Source organism: Cuculus canorus, chromosome 3, assembly GCF_017976375.1.
Source record: "Cuculus canorus isolate bCucCan1 chromosome 3, bCucCan1.pri, whole genome shotgun sequence".
Taxonomy (NCBI): domain Eukaryota; kingdom Metazoa; phylum Chordata; class Aves; order Cuculiformes; family Cuculidae; genus Cuculus; species Cuculus canorus.
The window spans coordinates 75,809,365-75,831,014 of NC_071403.1; the positions used below are offsets into that span (position 1 = coordinate 75,809,365).

Sequence of the window (21,650 nt, forward strand, 5' to 3'; positions counted from 1 at the left end):
CACTTTGTTGTTCAACAACATGAAGTTACATCTCCATTATTTCCCACAGGCGACTTCAACTGGAGGCCAGGACTAGAGAGCTTGTCTGAATGAGAACAGATGAAGATACAGCTATTAAACTAAGAAGTAAATGAATAAACCGAGGTGCGTGCGTGTGTGCGGCTCCTGCTTCTCCCCTGCGTGGCTGTAATGGCACTCAGAGGAATAAAAACAAGGATGCTGCAACCCAGCCTGGCTCTTGCTGCTGTGGCTCCAATGTCCCAGGGCATTTCCCAGTGTGAATGTCATTTCATCAGCTCCCCAGGGGTACAGTATTTTTAAACTGTGTTACAATTCTTTATCCAAATCTTAACACAAAGATTTTCAGTAGAGGTGGGATGGAGGAACAGCCTGGTGCCTTGCAAGCCCGTGGGGAGAAGGGAGGAAGGCTTCCAAGCCCATGCCAAAAGTTGAGGCCCATCTCAGCAGCCCTGTGACCATTGCTGAACTCGACTGATGGTTCCACTTTTTCAACACAAACCTATCATCTCCTATCCAACAAAAAAAAGCCATAAAAAGCAGCTTTATTTGCCTTTAGTTTATGTGGTCAACAATTACAGGGCTTTAAAAATCCCTTCATTAGCCTGAGTGATCCTCAAACACGCAGAAAATGCCCCAAAACACAGCCTGTGCCTTGGCTGAGCTGCCAATGGCTGAGCTGCCTCATGGTGAGCAGGGATAACCTTGCTCACAACCAGGGCAGCCTTGCCCTTCCAAAACATGCTGGGGAATCCACCATGGTTTAGCAAGGTGGACAGGGGAAGGTCTTGCCTGCACAGCTCTGCAGGCAGTAAAGCACCAGGGACTTGATCTGCTTTCTAAGGACAAAGACCCAATTTGACTCGGCTGCATTTTCCACAAAGGGATGGAGTGGTTCAGTGTATTTTAAACCACAACCTGTCTCGCCCCATCATTAGGAGCTGCAGCTGCCCCTCTTCATGTGTTTTAGCAGCTTGCACTGATCCTGTTCTCAGGAATAGTGCTCAGAAACTCCATTGAGTTTGCTGGGCACAGGCAGCATCGCATTTGGTTTCCTCTATAAGGTTTAAAACCCAGGCCTTGTGTGTTCACTAACTCTCAATATTTTAGTGATTCAAAGGAGTGAGTAGGAGGATGCCAAGGTCCGGCTGCAGCTCAAGCCAGGGCACCTCTTGCTCCTTGGAAGTCCCTCAGTCAGTTCCCAAACAAGTGGCTGCATTTCAAAGAGCATCTTTACTTACCAGATTTATACAAGACAACTGATTGAAGGGGAAATAGCGCATTAAATAAAAGGTGAAAAATATGACTTAGCGTGTAAAGGCATTTTCTGTGAAAAACATGGGGCTGCCAGGTTTGGATTAAAAACAAAAACCTGTGGTGCCATTTATGGAGAGAGGAGCGTGGGGGAGGGAAAGGCAGTAAGGGAGGTGTCGGACTTTACATTCCTGCAGTTAAGCGGAATAGCAGATGGTCAAAATAATACAGTTTTCACCAAACGGACAAGCTCAAGCGATATCCATGCAAGCGCCGAACAATGCATCGCCTGCGCATATGAAAAGCTGGGTGGCTGCGGCAGGCAAGGCGAGGCACACCTCGCTCCGGGAGCACCCGCAGCATCCACACATTCCTTCAGTCCCAACTTTCTTCTGGCGAGTCCTTAGCTATGCAATCAACCTTGAAGCCCCCCCCCCCCCCAAACCCGCCTTGATTGATAGGGAGACAGCAGCTGCGGAGTGAGCAAGTGATAACCACAAAAGAGAAAGGCTTTCATACAAATATTATAATTCCACTTGCAAGCTGTCTGGCACGAACTCTAATTACTTGGCCGTCTTGCAAGGGGAGCCTGCAAGTTTGTTCGGAGACGAGGCTCTGCTCACTCAGCTGCGCTCAGGAGGGAAGTGGGGCTGTGTGCACCCGCCGACACGTGCCTAGGAAAATCAGCGCTGTATTTCTAGGGATGATAAGATGCTCGTGAGAGACTGAATTCTTTGTTTCTTTGCAGTGATATGGAGGAGGGTGTTTTTTTCTCCCTTGCTGTGTTTGTTTCAGAGGGTGCGCAGGCAATGTGAGATTCAGGAGTTGTGAAAACCAAGCAGCAGCTCCGCAGTGGTGCAGTAAATGAAACTACTACTAAACAATTCTGACTACTCACAGGCTTAAAATTTACAACTCAGCCAAACGTGAAATATGCACAAAGGGGGATAAAACCTCAGGAAAGATGCACAGCTGATCTTTCCTGCAAGTTGCGCTGGTTTCCAGGTGAGCACCGCTGCGGAGGTGATGTTGTGCAGCCCCCATGGGTGCTCACTGCTGGTGGGACAGGGTATTGCTGGTGACTGCCCCATCCAGTTCCCATTCCGTGGTGTCCTGGCCACAAACACACACACACACAGGCTCAGCTGTGACCAAAATGCTTCCCACCATGGCATGTGCCAGCATTGGCTGTGCCTGGCAGCAGCCGGGGGGAGCAGCAGCCACACGGGTGGGCAGTGGGCACCCACAGGGCTTGGGAGGAGATGGGGCGGTGGTGACAGAGAAAGGCAGAAACAGACTCAGAGAGCCCCAGAGCCGCGTGCTGAGCACAGGAGGAGGAGGAAGAGGAGAGCTGTTAGTGATGGAGCACAATGCCAGCAGCAGCAGGGCCTGCAGGAAGCATCGCTCTTACCTGTGGCAATTACTGTAACGAGACCATTACATATTCTAATCTAAAGGGAGAGAACACAAAATCGTATAAATACAGGAACAGCACACTCATCGCACTCGCGTGAAGGTCAGACCGGCTGCTCGTGGACACCCAGCACAGCAGAAACCCGTGTGGGCATCACAGCAAACTTGGCACACGGTGGGCACCAAATTGTAAGAAGAGTAACTCGCAATGCAAAGTTCACCTCAGTACCCTTAAAGAAATCGGTAACCACAGGCTTTTCCCTGCCCCTGTTGGTCTGCTGATTGGAAAAACAGAAGGCAAAGATGTTGGTAAAAATTAGAAAAAAATTATCTCCTTTCGGCTTTTGCCAAACTTGCTGATGGGGTATGGTGGACTCCAGCAGCCTCCTACTTCAGTGACACTTTCAACACAGTTTGTGATCATACAAAGTCAAACCAGGTTTAATTTGAGGCTTCCCAGAGGCCTAATCCACTATTGTGCTAAAGGCAAGTTAAAGAAACCAGAAAGCCCAGAGCATCCATAACCTGAGGCCATAGAACCTTTCCATGAACAGAAAGTCACTTGTACGTGTGAAGCCACATCACAGGCAGTCATACACCTGCACACAAATAAGAAGCACATGAATGATGGATCAGATGCCTCTGAAGTCTCTCGCAGGTACAAAAGCTATACAGAGATGAAGGCTTCAGCTTTTAAAACGTGTCTTTTGCAGGAGGGGATTGAAACTTCAGTTAGCAATGCAGATAAAAATACATTTTCAAGAGTTATCTTTTGGAGAGCTAGAGAGCTTATTTTGCTTTAAACCTACTGCACAGAACAAGTCTGGTTTCTCATCCACCACCAGGGCAGGTGCTCTAGGAGAAAAAGATCTTTTAGCAATTTCTCATCTCCTTTAGTAGCAGATGAACACTCCTGAAAGAAAAAGAACTCCCTCCCCCCTCTCTTCACAGCAGTATCAGTGCTGCTGATGTTGAAACGTCTTCTCAGACCTCCTATGGAGAAGACAGGCAGGACCTCTGCCAGGACAAGGAAAATACAGCGCTGTCATCACGGAGCTGAACTGGAGGGGTCCTACTCCTCACTAAAACTGTCTGAGCCCTCCTTGGGGCCACCACATGCAGGAAAACAAAATGAAAAGCATCTTCTCTGTCAGCCACTTCACCAGTGCAGTAACTTAGAGGTTGCTTCCTCTCCCAACCCACAGTACAAGAAGGACATTGAGGGGCTGGAGCGTGCCCAGAGAAGGGCAATGGAGCTGTGGAGGGTCTGCAGCAGAGGGGTTATGAGGAGCGGCTGGGGGACCCAGGCCTGTTTAGTCTGGAGAAGAGGAGGCTGAGGGGAGACCTCATCACTCTCCAACTGTCTGAAAGGAGGTTGTAGCGAGGTGGGTGCTGGTCTCTTCTCCCAAGTAACAAATGATGAGAGGAAACGGCCTCAAGTTGCATCAGGGGAGGTTTCAATTGGATATTAGGAAAAATTTCTTCATTGTAAGAGTGGTGAAGCATTGGAATGGGCTGCCCAGGGCAGGGGCAGAATCTCCATCCCTGGAGATGGTAAAAAAGTGTATGGAAATGGCACTTCAGGATATGGTTTAGTTGGGATGGTGGCATTGGGCTGATGGTTGGACTGGATGAGCTTAGAGGTCTTTTCCATGAGAATCCTGAAATCAGGCTCACCTTTTTTGATGTGATCTCTGCAGAATGTGCTGTCTCTGAAGCTGGATGCTGCCTTCAGACCCAAATCTTTTTAGCAAGGGGCAAGCAAAACCTAAAGAAAACTTCCTCAGGTGTGGCTGTGGTCATTCACCCTCTCAGTGCAGAGTGGAAAAGCAGCGTCCTGCAGCACTGCGATGACCTTTTCCTTTTCCCTTTCTGCCTTTTCTAACCTGGAATGATCCAATTTAACCAAATACAAAGAAAACTATTGCTCTTTTTGGTAGACTTTTCTAATGAGAGTGAAAGACCGAGAAAGGTAGGTCTTCACATGAAACCCGAAAAACTAATCACAGCATCATGTGGGATCAGTAGGGATTTCGAAGCTTTATACTGGAGAAGACCTTTGGAGTCTCCTTCCCTGGAAGTGTTCAAAAAACATGTAGATGTGGCACTTTGGGATATGGTTTAGTAGGCACAATGGTGATGGGCTGATGGTTGGACTGGATGACTTTAGAGGTCTTTTCCAATCTTAATGATTCTGTGATTCTAAGTTTTCATACAGGCCATGACCTATCCTCCCACCCCCTCATTAACCAATCAGCCATGCCAGGTCTGTGGGAATCTGTTTTCTTTCCCAGTAAATATGAAGGTAATAAAATTCCAGAGAGAATCGTAGCAGTAAATCCGCTTTGCATTTTGACATGCTCTGCTCTGACATGTGCTGCTCCTCACTCATCAGGACAGGCTGACGATACAATCAGCATCCCAAGCCTGTGTGTCCATGGAGTCTACTTTGAGGACGTTACCACTAATACAGCAGTGGCTGCGTTCACACATTCAAATGCCAATGGTCTGAAATGCAGATACAGCAACAAAGTGCATTAGGGATGCAGAACATCAAATGATGGGGTCTGTATTGACACCGTGTGGCCTTTTGGTGACTTCTCATGTTTGGTATGAGCTGCTGAAGTATTTCAGATTTCATTATGAGTGGCAGCTGTTTTGAGGCTGCTTTGAGATCTTACGGCTTTGAGCAGAACCCAAAGGCTACGTGGTTTGACCTCTGTGGAGAGAAGGGACCCCCTGGAAGAACAGCTAGGTGTTCTGACTGGAAGCTGCTGAAGGCTAGCAGGAGGGCAATGGCACAAAATGTCATTTATCAGTTGTATTTGGAGAGGCTTTCTATCAGCTGAACTCACAGAGCCCCTTTTTTCCCCCAAACTCACAAAAATGCTGCAGAAGCAAGCAGGACATTGGAGCTGACTGTCCCAAGCCTGCGCCAGAGCTTGGCAGCAGAGCCTCAGCTGGAGGGGGACAAAGGCTGCCCTGCAGAAGGTGTCAGGGGGGCAGCTCGGCCGTGTCCTGGCCGGAGAGGCAGCGCCACAGAGGTCAGGCTGTGCTTGCAGGACCAGCAGAAGGCAAGGAAAGGTTTTCACTTGCTTCCCCAACCAGATCAGACTCCAGGTGAGGCATTGCCACAGAAAAAACATTGGTCAATGAGGAGGCCTGCCTCACTGTTGTTTGGTTATGAAAATATGACGAGCAGCATCTCAAAAAGCTGTAACTGAAGGGATAAGAAGGATCTGAAACTACGGGTTAATTGAGGGCAGAAACAACCCTAAGAAATGCACTTCCAGCTCCCAGCACAAGTGACGAGTACTTGAAGTACCCAGCCTTGATTGTTCTAGGGATTCAGAAATAAACTATAAATGTCCACATCAAAGTTCTAATTAGTTGTGACTTGGAGCAGCCGCTAATTAGTTCTGCACCGCTCAGCTGGCCTGAGGGACCACAGAAAGCGTTAGTGGTTATTTCTCCTTTCCATCCAGGCACATAACGTGTAGCACAGTCTAAAACCACCGCCCAAAGCCTCCCACCCAGGTGCTGGCAGCCAGGACAGCACTGTGCGGGCTCTCCTCCACCACGGCTGTGGGGCTGACGTGCGTCAGTCCCGAGGAAAATATGCAAAGGGGCCACATTGCCTGGAGCCTTCTCGGGAGCTGACAGCTTGAGCAGCTGGAGCTGTCACCCAGCAGAAGAGAGAGGCCCGTCAAGCTCATATTTTTTCCCATCCTGGCACTGATTGCTAGGGAGGAAGCCCTCCCTTGCCATCTCCTCTCTCATAGCGGGAAGAGCTCCCTCTGAGACAATCAATTAAATAGAAAAAAGAAAGGGCCCAGGCTGAGAGCCCTGATGTGGCTCCCACACCCTCCCGGCTGTAGATCCTGAGGTTGCAGCAGGCCTGGGGGAGAAGCAACCCCAGCTCATACACAGCCTAGAGGGGTAGATCCAGGCTGCACGCCCTCACAGGCAGTGAGCACCGGGAAAAGCAGCCTGAAACTGCGTTGCAGCCAGCAACACTGAGGATTTTACTGATTCAAGATTGTATTTCTCTTTCATGAAAAAAATGCAAAATATCACACTGTCAAAACACATAACCTTCAGCTTTTTAGAAACATAAAGGGTCTGACCAAGGCACAGGAGCATCTTACAGCGCACTGAGGATGCAGGAGCTGCCCTTCTATTCCTTCATATATAACTGCCAGCAGGGTGACCAAACTCTTCAGACTGCTAAATGCAGAAGGAGATTAATGAAGTAAGGAAGACAACACAGCCTGGAAAAGATTTTCACTGACTGCCCAAGTCTGAAAGAGGAAAAAAAGTGTTGCTCATTTCTAGCGTTGTATTTGTAACAAGTGCTCCTGTTGGGAAAAGGGATGTGCTTCCACTCCCCCATTCCTTCGGCATTCAGCAGAATTCTTATTGAGGTTATAGCATCCATAGAAATAATTGTGATTTCTCAGTTTTGCCATTAAATATCCCCAAAGTGGATCAGAATTGCTGTGTCATGTTATTTGAATACACTCATGTGGGTTTCCCTAGGTGCAAAGGAAGGAAGGAGGTAATAGAAAATTTGACATGGATTTATGCCTCACTGAAAGGCATCTCTGGGGAGAAAGGGTAAATTTTGGGTTTCGGCAGAACATCCTGACTTTCCTCTTTCATTAAATCAGGTAATTATACTTGATTCAACTGGAAATGTCATTTGGCACCTTTTAATCCTCTGAAATTGAGCAGCTACTGCAGGCCAAGAGGTAACTTCACCTCTCAGGAAAGGACCAGCTGCCACCACGATACTGGGATGCAAACAGAGCCTCAGTAAGCTCTTAGGTGAGCTGGTAGCTACCATGGAGGGAACACAGTGATGGGAGATCTCCATATTCCCAAGCCAAGGGTTTTGAGGCTGGCAGCGACAGAGACAGGCATGAGGCTGCTCTTTCTGCCGATGAGTCTGAGTTCAGAGTTACAGGCAGGCAACAGCACGGTGCTGAAAGCCGCCCCAGCACAGTGCTTACTTGCCGGGCACTGCACTTTCCTGGGGTGGTGAGAAAGCCCAGGCAGGCAGTAGCACTGCGGAAGAGAGGCTGGAAAGCTACACATGGATCACAGTAAGGAGCACCCCTGAGGCTGCTTGTGCAGCTTCAGGATACCTTCAAAGGCAGCTGGCAAGGACAGGCTGCTAAAATGCTCTCTGTTGCTGAAGATAAGCTGAAAGAACTACCTGGATTAAGCAGAGAGGGGAAGCAGGCCAGGTCCCTCCACCTCCTCCTGGATATTCCTCACAGAGAAGGGGAAACACATGGAGTCCTGTCTCCTTTCATGACTTTTCCCACTCCCCTGCTCCACCTCCCTAAGCTTTTCCTCTTTTGTTTACTACCTGGACAACCTCTACAACTACCACATCTGGCACCTACAATCGCCCATTTTCCATCTCACCTACTGAGAATTTAATTCACATAAACTGCACAAGGAGCTCTGGGCTAATGACTTCTCTTCTTGTGCTTCCTTCCACATTTGAGGGCAACACCTGTACTGGAAAAGGAAGGATTTGGCACAAGAGGTTCAAGCCCGCGTCAAAGCAGCCTCACAGCAGAGTCTTCGTCCGGCTGGTAACCATTGCCAGATGGTTTCGGCACCGCCTCTTCTCACAGTGGAAGCAGCTGAGCAGTGGGCTCCTATCTGCCAGGGGAGTCTGGAATTTCCTAAGTCCTGGATTGTTCAGTTTCAGGTACCACTGTCGGACTGATCAAACCCAACCTTGGCATGAGCTGTGTATGCTGTTAATACCACCGCACAGTCTTTTCAGATGTGTATTTTTATATTCAGTTCCATCCAGCTTCCCTAAAAATATGCAAAAATATTATACAGAACCTGGAGAGACTTTTATTCCAGAACTGACAAAAATCCTACATATTTTCAAGGAAAATGAACAAAGTAGTAAAAAAAACCCAAACAAAGCCAAAAGGAATCATTGCTTAGCTTTAAAAAAAAAAATATAAGCCTGTTTAAGACAACTGTTACTCCAGGTTTTGTTTTGTCTCTTTCAAAAATGTATCTTAAAATGACATGCCTATTTGAAATATTCCTTTTTCTTTAAAGTGGGAAAGCTAAAACTAAGCTCTGACTGAAACATGTTTTAAAATAAACTGGATTGTGTTTGTTGTACATTGAAGTATTTTCTACAAGAAATTTATGCATGTAGAAGTCCAGAGACAAAAGAAAAACATGTGTCACCTTTTCAACAAAAAGGCTGCAAGATCTCAGTTTTATGTAAATAAGCAGGCACAGCTTCCAAGGCTTTAAAACCAGGGAATGCTGAAAACGTCTATAGTTCCTCAACTCAAGTGTTGCTCCTGGGCAATGCTATAATATTCATTAAAGAATCCATTTATCAACAGATACCACATGTCAGAGTTTTCCAGCACAGTTTTCCTGACACTCCGCAGAAAATGATGCTTTAAAAAAAATGAAAATGGAAAGCAATAATCCAAGATGCTTTTGCCTGCCCGTTTCATTCCACAATAGCTATTAGCAACTAAAATAAAAGCAAAGATTTACACTATATCCTTTCTGATAACGTCAAGCATTATGCTTTATTTTCCAAATCATTAGCATGCACAAGAATGACCTCATGGTGAACAGATGCACTTGGATATGGCAGTGATTAGATCAGTCCTCTCAGCAGTCAAGTGTGCCCATTTCAATTAACCCTTTGAAGCCCTAAGTGCGAATCTGCGCTGCTGAAAAGCAGGTTTGTGGGTTCTCATGACAGTAGAAATCTACCCTTGTGCCTATTAAAACCTCAAGCACAAATTCTTCTCCAGTAGGAGAGATACCTCTTTTCCTTTCTGGAATATCTGCTTCCATTTTGTAAGAGTTAACATGATTCTGGCTTCTGATACTAAATGAAAAAAAAAACCCACAACCCATCCCAAATGCTTTTTAGTTAGCAGAGGTAATTGAAGTTGGAACGCTTTAGTATCTGTTTGTGCCTGTTCCATTTTTACGATTGTATTAAAGAATACACAAGAATTTTGTTGAATACTTGTTTTTCTTTTTGGCTGAGGGAGCAAGAAAAGAGGGGGGGGGGGGGAAAAAAAAGCAGCTTAAACCCCCATCCTTGAAAACAAGAGAAATCTGCAGAGGGAAAGGATAAGAATAATTCAATAGTGTTGGATTACGGAGGATTTCCTGGGCTGAGTCTCATACCCAGCCTAATTAAAATACAGCATGTAATGTACCAGTTTAACAACAAAGGACCGTATTCTCATCTTTTGTTCCTAATCTGTACATCCCCTAAATGAGTTCAGGGATGTCCATTCCGCCTACCAGGCTGCGTTTTCAATGTTTAAGATACACAAGGCTACTGATGATACATATCGGGAGTTTAAGGCTCTACTTCTGAAAACAGCAAGGGAGGTCAATTGGACGATTTTCATGCATAAAATGAAGCACCTGCAAGACTATCTGTGATACGTGAGACTAAGCCAGGACATACTTCAAGAAACCCACATCTCATCTGAATTGGGGGGATGCATCCCTAGAGGCAGTATCAGAAAAAATAAAAACATTTAGCTCAAATAAATACATCATGGTTAATTATACACAAATGATGTGTGTCATTAACAGCTACACATTTGATTCACTTAATGGTCTTGATTTCCTTCTTACACTCTGCTAACTACTAAAAACAATCTTAATTTTAATAAAGAGCGTACTTACTCACTGACCCTTTTTATTGCGCACACCTACACGCAGTGATGGCAGGATTACAATTCAGTGGTATTAAGAACAAGATAAGAGGAGAATTAATATTAGATTTACCTGAAAAGTTTAAGCTAGGTAGGGTTAGTCATTTCAGTTGCTTTGTTACTTGAGAAGGGGAAACACAGACCTGTGTCAGCTTTGTACATTTATTGTTCTGTGGTAATTTTTTCTGTTTCAGGATACAGATTCCCCTTTTACATGAAGAAAAATGTCCTCTGGATTTTTTTTAAGCAGCAGACAACCAATTTCCCAGGCACAGGACAGGTGAATCTAAGCTTAGAGGAGCTCTTGCTGCCCGTGGCAAGGGGGGACAGGTTGCACACTGGAAAATGCAGAGCTGCCGCTGTTCACAGCCCGAGACCGTTCTGCTTGCCCCCGGCTGTGCCCATGCTGACAGGGAACTGGCAGCTCCAGAGTAGTTTTTCATCCTTTTCTAATCATTAATAGGGATGAATAGATGACTGCAAACTTAGTCATATCACACCTGAGCTGGTTCCTCATTTATTTCTGGATGCTGCTGGTACATTTGTTAGTACCCCGCCAATTCAAACCACCACAAATGTGGAAACAGGCAAGGCTGAGGCAGATGCTCGTGATCCGTATGCAGCTCTGCACAAGGCTCCCTGCTCGTGGGATGGGGACTCACCCAAGCGGCGGTTGGCAACAGCGGCTGAGTGGCAAGGTTAACGTTCAGCCTCCTTGCTGATGGCCAGGATGGCATTTGACGGAAAATACATCCTAATGGCAATGACTGCCACAGCTCTTGGTAACAGTTGACTAAATATGCAAGTAAAACAGTAGGTAACCTGAGGAAACTCTCCCACGCAAAGATTTTGACACCAGGAGTCATGACAGGCCTCTGGTTTCTTTGAGAATGTGAAATAAATTCTGACGTTTGGCAGTCCAAAAATTGGAGGTTTTTCCTCATTCAGAAAAAAAAGAGGTTTTTAGTCTTAAAAAATAAGTAAATTATGAGATCATAAAAATGCATTCAAGTACTCATAATTTAAGTGTTCTGTAAAACGTAAGCAGATTTTAGGAAACACTTCAAATATTTTTTGCATACACAGTCACAGATTTAGAAAGTATGACTACAGCATTAACAAATGAATCTGTCCTTGCTTGTCAAACTTAATTTGTTTATAGTAAGATCACTGTGCTGCAAGAAGAACTTGAAAACCAAATACAATTATGTATAAAGCAAAACGTTTAAAATATATCAATATATCTACATTTTCATTTGCTGATACGTCAACAGATAAATTATTCAAAGTGCTAACAACACTGGGCACGAAATCTACATTTCTATTGAAACTGATAATTTTTTTTTGTCTCAGACTTTTGGCAGAGTGTATAAAAGAATTTAATTCACAGCTGTTCTAGTTTTTAATGTAGAAAACATTAATCAAAGCTTTAAGTTATAAGCTTTTCTAATGTTGTTTAGTATTCCAGTTCAACAAAGATCAATAGAGGCCATCCCTGTGTTTCTTGACGCCTCTCCAGGAAGCAGAGGCGCGATTATGTAAATAGCACCGGTTCCCCTTTACTTCTGCCAGCTTGCTTATCTCCAAAGCCTTCTGCCTGCTGCTACTGGCGACCAATGCAAGGACATGCATATACCTCTTATCTCCTAACAAAGCTCTGAAAGCTTGAGGATTGGAGCCAGTAACGTTAAACAATGATGCACGGCTGATTTTATTTGTAAGTGATTTATTTTGGTAAATTTAATTTCTTCCTTCAATTTTTTCAGTTTAGATGGCAGATATCTGCTAACAAGTCAGGCTAAAGAGAAATAGAGCAGATGTCCTGCAACATTTATACATGTTTGAAATAATCTATTATACAATCCAAAAGAGGAGCAGGGAATAATTAGAAAGTGCCAGTTCCACCCTATAAGAGCAAGAAAAGGATTAAGGAATCCTTGTTGAGAAGTCCAACACACGGTGACCATATACTTTTTGGAGGCTGGAAAAACAAATCTTGAGGGTACTAGAAATCTGCATTTCAGAGGCAAAGCTTCCTTTCAGGAGACGTTTATTTAAACTCACTTAAAACAGTGGCTCACATTGGGCTGACAGCACACTAACTTACAATCTCAATAGGGCACATGAGGAATAGATTTGCAGAATTCAGCACTACGTTTTCATCTTTCAGTTGGGCTGATGAATGATGATCAGCATTAACGTGTGTGTATATACATATACACACACATGTATATCCATATATACATTAAAAAACTCCAAACAAGTTCCAGGCCAGGTGTTGGAAGGAAGCCTGAAATTTGCTCATCTATATTTAAGGGCAACGTTAGCATACTGCACGCTGCTATGATTTTCTAACAGAACACCGCTCTTACATTTCTTTTGCATTAATCCCTGACCCTGGTATCTCAGCAGCATAATCCCCATTTAGCATTAGTAGCAACGGCTTCTACTGTGAGGAACTATTTTTTGATAAGTAAGCACCGATTCAGGCACTGCTTTTGAACAACATATTCCCAGCTCAGCAAGAAACCCACACTCCTGAATGAACCAGAGCACATTACTGAGAGAAAGTTCATTAACCTTGCTAGATTTGGGGGTTAACAGGATAGCTGAAGAAAGGAGCGGAGTGAATAGCTCTGATGCAAAACAAATTAAAATGAATGTCATCATTCCTTTTGATATTCATTAGTTGATTCAGGGAAAGAATGGTTGTCTTAAATTTGCAAGCATTTATCTACAAAAAACAGGTGTACATCTGCTGTTCAAGTGCTTCGTAGTGCTAAAGAGAAGAATGACATGCAGAGACTCACCAGTTCCACCGAGGGAGTAGCTGGGAGAGGGAGAAAAGACCTGTGCGGCAAAATCCTCAAACGTCATTACTTCTTTATGGTTCTGGATTATTGCTTCGAGATACAGAGCTCGTTCCTCATAACTGCAATGACCAGGTTAAGGAAACGTGTGTGCAGAATTAAATGCTGTTACACAATATCCACGAACACCAGCACTTCAGATCGACAGTGACATTAATCAGGCTGTACAGGGGCATAGAAAAGAGGGGACTCAAATTGCCTGGTGCTGCTTAGCAGTTCTGAATGTGAGCAATGAGGAATGAACACACTTAATGGCTTGAAATTAAGGGTAATACCTTTTAGCTTCATGAAGGAAAAACAGTGACTCTGAAGATCTGACAGACAGCTGAAGTTACCGAGGGCAGAAACGATCCCCTCAGACTGCAGGCTTTTTTAAACTGAAACACAACTTTAACAGACAAGCCGTGGCATTATGGAAAGTTCTTGTTGCATAATATTCCTGTTACATGAACCCTGTTGGACCAGGAAAACAATTACATTGGAGAAACAAGCTAAAGGACAGAGGAGAAAAAAGCCCCATGTTTTTATTTGATCACTGTACTTCTTAAAAGAAACTACCAGCAATAAACACAACTCCTGACAGCATGAAGTTTCTTTTTAAGGCAGGTGCTAGAAGGTGCAATCTTATGTATCCTAAATAAAGAATGCACAGTGGAAAAAAACACCCCACAACTTGCACGCATTATAGTCTGCATAATGCAGGCAACAAAGCAATCTAAAATCAAGACTATTGCCTTTTAATTAAAACTCGGCAACCTGGAACACACAGCATTCAAATGTGTAATCAAAAACCAGTCACCAATAAAACTTACAAGCGTAACAAGCTGAAGCAACTTTCCAGCTGTCTTAATAGGACCCCTGCTTGCAGCAGCTTTTCACAGCGGAGAAAGCAAATCTTTTCCTTTTGTGTGCAGCTTCTGTTTTCTCAGAAGGTGAATCATACACTTCCAATAACAGGATAACGTCTGAAACAAATCTACAATGGGCTGAAGAACCTCACGTATGACTTTATGAATTAACGCTCACCAGAGCCGGTATGACATCTCATTCTCTGTTTCCTCATTTAAAACAAAAGTTTCCAGGTCCTCATTGTGTTTCTATGACTGGGAAACGCTTTCTAACTCTGTTATGTGGAAGCAAAGGCCAGTTCAAATTTAGAAATTAAGAGCAGTGAGAATAACACGAGTGACAACATAATGCAGGTGACAGTATTTAAAACTGAAAAGCATTACTAATTAATATTAAAGTCCATTTGTGACTTTCATTAAGTTAACAAAAACACACTGAAACAGTACTTAAAAAAACCCAACCTGCACAGTAAAGAGGTTCTTAAAAAATAGGACACGATGGTCTGGTGTTCTACTTCACGGGGAAGGGCGTCTTAATTGCATGCAAGTTCCTATCGGCATGGTGGTTAAAAAGAAAAAATAAACATAAAGAAATTAAGAGCATTTTGCTTTTAGTGCTGGCAGAGGATGAGTGATATGTGATAAATCTTCTTATGAACTTCCCGTGGAAGCCTGAAGAAAGAAAATCAATACATGGCATTTCAGAGTTTGCACCTGCTGACAGCGTTATTTGCTTAGTTTTTCTCTCTCCTTTCCCTAAGCCCAGGAGAACGCATTCCTGATAGCGCAAGCATTAGCCTGCCTGCATTTGGGGCTGCCTCCCTATTATGGGCTGAACTCCTGATGACTCTTGTTAATGAATAGGCTGCCAAACTTCCTAGGAGAGGAGGCACACGCCTGGGCCCTATTCTAAAGGGACTGACGGATGCCATTCACTTCTCATTATGAAGATGCTTATTCTGTGGCGCGCTCGGCTGTTGCCAGGGCTGTGTGGAGCGTGCGGCCCGGCGAACGCTGGCCTCGCTAACAGCGGGACGTGGGGGCTGCGCGGCCGTCTGGCGAACAGCCCCTCCGACACGGAGCTGGCACGTGCTGGCGCAGCGGGAACAGACCCAGGCGTGACAAATTACTGAAAGGGCTCGGCTAAACTTGGGGCTGACGACCACCTGAGCCTGCAGGCCGGCCATCAGCGCTCGATTCATTGCGCAGCCCTTTAGGCTGCAGGCTGCTTGTGGGCCCGCTTTAAACAAGGCAGGGAGACTATAAAGGCTTTTCATGCTATGCCTAATAATATCCTGCTGTTTAATGAAAGACCTTGCACATCTAACACATAAGCGTACAATGCGCAGAACAACTGCGAACACACCAGAAGTTTGTACCGATTCTGCTAAATATTGCATGGAAAAAGGAAGTGAAGAGATTTCGACTAGGTTAGCTTTACATCTCACAAAATCCTTATTTATGAGATGGAAGATGCCCCATACCACACAAAAGACTGGAAAAAAAGCACTCGGCCAAACAGCTGGGCAGCTACAGGAGAAGCATCCGAGAAATAACACACTGAGCTGAGTTTAAGCTAGAGCGCTGTGCAGATTGATCAGCAGCTTCAGAGGTGTATGAGGAAAATCGCAATCAAGTGCCGCTCTTGGAGATTAAAAAGCTGAAAGCAGAAGGTGCAGGTACCACAGACTGCTGCATAAACCGGCTCCACTTCACCACCGCTCCTCTCGACTCAGCATCCTCTTTACAACTCTCCCAGGCGCCCCTAAGCATGACTACCAGAGGCAGCAGGCAGCTTAGCAGCTCCTGCCATGCAGGCAGCAAGAGAGATGCTCGCACTCATTTTCACTTACAGCCTAAGCTAAAATTCATTAAGGCACTGCAGGAAATTAAACTAAACTCTCTGCTATCTCTGTTTTAATTCATACTTTTATTAAGGAAACAGTTTGGAGTCAATAAAAATAATAACAAAAAAGAAGTCAACTAAAGTTTTTCCAAACTCTAAGAATTTTTACAGAGGCATTAGGAACATAACAGGCGGTAAAGAACCCTTTGAAATATACCTCCTGCCTAAAGACATAGGTCAAGAAAGCAGCATGACATCACAACTACATCTGATCTCTCACAGAAAATCTTTGCTCTGCAACTTATTCAAGTCGTGCTTCTTGTACGCAAACAAAAACACTGTTTTGCTACTTAACTGTGTTTATGTCAGAATCTTCTGTAGGCATCACTACGTAGTCATCTGCCAGATACCCTGGAGTCCCAAATAATGCGTTTTGAGGATCCAAGAGAACACAACATAGCCAAAGAATAACAATATGAGATAGATGAGGGGCAGAGAAGACTCAGCATTTCAAGACCGCTTGTATGTGTGCATTCTGAAACAGTAATTTTCAATTGCAGCCTCAAGAAGTTTCACATTTATCACTATGTACGAACACTTCCATCCAGATAATTGTGAGTGCGATATTTGATCTGTCAAAACTGCAGCCCTTGTAATGTGCTGTGCCTTCATCCCTAAGAACCAGCAATGTGATTTTACTTACAAACACGTTAAAACGTAAAGCTGAATGGTTTTAATATGAAATGTGTCACCTCTCTCCTGTGAGCTCTCAGCATACGCGACACAAAGATGCTCATGAACACGGAGCCTCATTGTATTATTTGGATCAAGCCAATATGCGTGAAGTACAAATGCAACACATATATCAGCAAACTCCTATCACCAGCTCATTGCTATGCTCTGGGTCACGTGGGGCCAGGAGAAAGCTTGAAGTGCCTGGCTGGCTTTTCTACAGAAGCCTCAAGGCTAGATTGCTGAAGTGAAGCATGCAAATCATGTTCTGAAGGCGTCCTGGCTGCAGAGAGGATGGGTTATGATCTTGAACCCTACCCCGGTGAAGAAGCTGGACAGCTGGCTTCCCTGATTAACTAAGCCCTCATTTATCTGTAGGTTTTGGGCGTCCCCTGAGATCTTCAGATAAATGGAGTTATACCAGACATTCAAAGAAGCTGATCAAAAGCAGCCTCTTTTAATATGTATGGCAATTTGACCCACCTCTTCAATGGCTACATTATTTTACATTTTGCTTCTACCAAGGCAGAAGTCCAGAGCAAAATGTTTTCAATGAGCACATTTCTATTTATTTCGTATCTTAAATGACATGGAGAACCATGACAAGGTGTGAATTATTGACAGTGAAAATACATAACTGTGGGAAAGCAGGAACTTGGCTCCAATTTGAATACAACAATCAAATACCAGTATTTGACTATTATGAGCTTTTATAGCCATTTTATCAGTTTAACCATTATTTTAACAGTTCAATCATTCAGTGTAAGTGGTTTGAAAAAAACATTTATAATTCTAATCTTAACTGTTTGCAGTAAACCACAACACCTTATTGCAAGCAGTAGGATGATCTGTGAAGTTCTGTGGTGAAACACACGCAGGATGTCCTTCCAGACAAAGAATCCAAAAGAAGAGACAAAAGGAGGAATTTTTGGAAAATTCACCAGAGATGCAGCTACTGGCCAGTGCATGGCTCCGACCTACGAGCATCACTTCCACGTTTAACCTCTACAACACAGAGCCAGTTTCAGACACACAGTTTAAAACATACAGACTTTGAAAAGCCTTCAAAGTCCTCATCATCTGGGTTCTGCAGGTGAACCGAGCCATCCTAGGGTCAGGTCAAGATCTGTTCAACGTTCCCTCTCTGCACATACACACAATGTTAAATCATAAATGAATACACATTTAGAAACAGGGGGCATACAGAAGATGATTATTCAAACAGATCCTGAAAATTTAGAACTTATTTATTAACCTTAACTCTGCTGACCTCAACCAAAATATCAGCTATCCATCACTGCTGATGGTAACGGCGAACAATTCCTTTGCCACACTACTTTCAGAAAACATAAACATTTATATACTCACCAATATATGGAAACAACTGTGCCTTTTGTTGACACAGCACTCTTTTCATGCAAATAAAAGACAAAACTACTCGTGGGTGTGTGAACAGGCAAAGAGAGAATGGACTGGCTCCTCTCCACGGCTCATGCCAGCGCCAAGGGGCTCGAGTCCTGGGACTGGAACCTAACTGCTTGGGTCCATGGAAAGCACATGCTGAAACGACTGTTCCTCTGGCTCCAGAGGGACTCCCAAGCAAGTTAATATGCACTGTTGGCATAAGCCTATTGCAATTCCCATCTGTGATGCGAATCCCACCCTGAGAATGGCTTTCGGGGCATCTGCCCAGTGGAGAAGCTCGAAGTATAGAGGTAGGCAGCTTTTTCAGCCCATCAGACATCAAGGCTGTCTACATGTCCACATGCCAATGTTTTCTTCCATCCCACTAAGGAGACTTGAAGAAAAACAGAATCTTTGAACTAACTGTTAAACACAAGAAAGCATGCTTCCCAAATCCAGGGTAAAGCTTTCCAGCCCCACTGGTGCTTAAACAGGTGATCGCAAAGGTAAAGTGTAGACAGCAGAAGGAAAACCTGTTTTTTGAATAGCTGATCTCTTGGGCAGGCTCAACAGGCTCCAAGGCAGAGAAAATATAGGGCTGCAGTGACCTTTTGTTTTACCGTTTTCCTTTTCAAGATTTCAGTACCAAAAGGCTACTGATAAGTCATTTCTGACCACCACATGTATTTCAGTATCCTAATTTGTATCACGGTTCTACAAAAAGGGTTTGCTCCTGACACCATAATAGCAGTTTTGAAAACAAACAAGAACATAAATGTTTGGGACTTACCAAAGTAGAATAAAGCAGGGTCCATAACATCGAGGTTATCATAAATGTGTTGGCAGATGACCTTTACCCACCTCAACCCCTGAACAGGACAGAGTTACTGTGCTTTTCAAATGTTGTGATGGGCAATTTCAGTGTGAAACTTGATCTGCTTGATTGGGCTTGCTATCATTTATGGTCTAGTGACTGTCACTACTGCATGACTGAAAACTTTTGGGGGAATTTTAGTAACATATATCCTTCACCAAACAGGTGCAGCTAAACTGTACCTGTCAACGACTGCAGATTTATGTGCTTTTGTTAAACAAAAGCATCCAACATTAGAACTTTCAGAGTGATGCATGTCTTAAATCAGTTAATGTAACATGTGAGACATGTATTAGATGAGGCTAACTGTACAACCATCCAACTCAAACCAACAGTTTTGTGTGACGGGTGGGTGAGATTGGCTGCCTCGCCCTGTGGTCAGCCCCCAAGAAGGCCATCTGTCTGCGGTGCAGCCAGGGGAAGCAGGGCTCAACGCTCTCCCTTGGTAGAGCAGGGCTGGCTAGTGCCAAGGCTGCTACTCCTCCTCCTTATCCAGAACAGGCAGATGATCCTCCGCTGCCAAAATCAAGAGCTCATCCTCTCTGCAGCATAATTTTCCTCTACTCTGCCACCCCTCAGTGCAGAATTGCAAGACAGGCAGCCTTCTTTTCCTACTATGCTGAGGGGATTTGAAGGAGGAATTCCAGTCAAAGGGCATGGCTGGAGCCCAGAACACCCTGGTGTACAAGAGACATGACTCTCACTGAAGCCGACAGGTACACAGAGGTTTTCAAACGGATTTCTTGTTTGTGGAGTGTTTGCCCAGTGCCTCAGCACTGTGTCTGGAGCTCTGCCACCTCCCTTCCCCCATGCCGGGCCTGGGTCTTTGCACAGGATTACAAAAGGATCTCAGTCTTGACTGATGGAGATGGGGCTTCAGATACTGCCCTAACACAGATTTTAAAAATAACCTGTAATTTGTTACAAGAAACGTGACAGACTGCTAAGGCATTTTCCAACACACACTATGCAATGCATTTGTTTCCTCAAAGATGGTCGCCTTTAATTGCTTTAAAGAGGAAAGTGAAACAAAACAACAACAAAAACACATTTCACATGGTTTCAAACCACCTCCTTGGAAATCAAGTAACGTAATAGCAAAATGATACCAAAGGTGTCCTGAGGCAAAAAGCTCCAGCTCATGCTCCTCTGCACGGAGCCCCACTCTGGCGCTTGCTCTTGGCTCCTGTTCCTGGTTAGGTAGCATGTTGCCCAAGGTGAGCAGTGAACCACCAGTCTGGCAGAAGCACTCGCCTGCCGCTCAGGGATATCAAGAATATGTGGCACATTAGTCATGCCAAGTGCTTCAGGGAGGAATTTTGCATTTATTATGAATAAGGCAGAAAACAAGCTTTCATCTTAATTTACTACTCGTCCTCCTTGCGGGAAACCCCTGGGAGCAGATACATCGTACCATTACAGACCAATCATTCCATAGTAGGAGTCAAGGAACAATGGGTTACTTTCCTGATAGAAAACAATACTGTACTTTAATGGCACTCATGTTTATCCCTCTCTGAAGCATTTTTTACTCTAATACAGATTCCTTCTGATGGTTTCCTATCATGTATTCCTGTTTGTACAGCTACCTGCTCTGTTGAAAAACTCTGAAATGCAACTCCTCTCCTTTATTAGCTTTGATCTCATTGGATTGTTCCTGGTACAGCAGAGATGAAACACTACAGTGGTGCACAAACCAGCGGCAGGACTGCAATACAGCCATATGCCTAGAAAAATGGCATTGTATACCTGCATTGTACAGTCAGCCCTCTCTGTGTCCAAGGTCCACTTAGCAGCTGTATCCTATGCTTCACCATACTGATAAGGCTTTAAAACATTTTCAATTGATTAAAATGATGACTTAATTGCCTATTACCAGTTATGGCTTCTGCTGCACTAACTGGTAAATCACTCCACAGGGCACAAAAAGATTTAAAGACCAAGATGCTGTTTCTGAAAGACTTCTGTATTCCAAGATTCATCATGACTTCCAGTATACAAGTTTTTGGCCAGCAAATAAGTGACGATTCCCCCAATAGATATTTTCTCTAGAAGTACCCATATCCAATCTTGAAAGATATACTAAAGGAACAGAAGCTACTGAGATCTAATTGAAAGTCTCCTCCAGTGCCCCAGAGCAGAGAGAAGTAGAGGTTGTCTCTCTTGAGGGTGGTGGTGTGAGTTACCTTCTGTCTGTGTTTTCCAGCAAAGTACTTACTCACCCAGGGAGATAACCTGGAGACTGCAAAATTAAAAATGGGTGGGAGAGGCCCAGAGAGTGGAGCACATGCTGCAGGAGGAGATGGACCTTCAGAAGAATCTCATTAAGAGCAGAGCCTGGCCACTTCTTACCTTGCTTATGCACTGAGCAGGAGCTTATGAAGAGTACCCACCACCGTGCAGAGCCTTTGCCATACAGGTCTAAAAGGAAAGCTGTTGGAGGACTGCAAAAGACAAATCCCTAGGTTGTAATTTCAGGGGCATCATTATAATCCCGTTGCTGTCCCATTTCACCAGTGTACATACAGCTGCCAATGCTCATGTTCTGCAGTCATCTGATTTGTTCCACAAACAGGGTGATCATAAAGGGATAAATAACTGGAGGAAAGGTCACATGTTACTGAGCAATGCTTTCCCTGTGCT

The 21,650-nt window shown here is 44.4% G+C and overlaps 1 protein-coding gene across 5 annotated transcripts in view; it reads right to left on the minus strand.

The window, feature by feature from the left end:
* The window catches only part of RALGAPA2 (Ral GTPase activating protein catalytic subunit alpha 2), a 140,824-nt gene that overhangs the window by 5,321 nt on the left and 113,853 nt on the right, over window positions 1-21,650 (minus strand). For 3 of the 5 annotated variants that reach the window (XM_054062488.1, XM_054062489.1, XM_054062492.1), the window contains one exon: window positions 13,244-13,365. In XM_054062488.1, coding sequence (XP_053918463.1) covers window positions 13,244-13,365 — 122 coding nt within the window. Of the gene's footprint in view, window positions 1-2,683; window positions 2,724-8,270; window positions 8,524-13,243; window positions 13,366-21,650 lie in introns of all 5 variants that reach the window. The other 2 variants (XR_008449117.1, XM_054062490.1) reach the window with 2 other exon arrangements.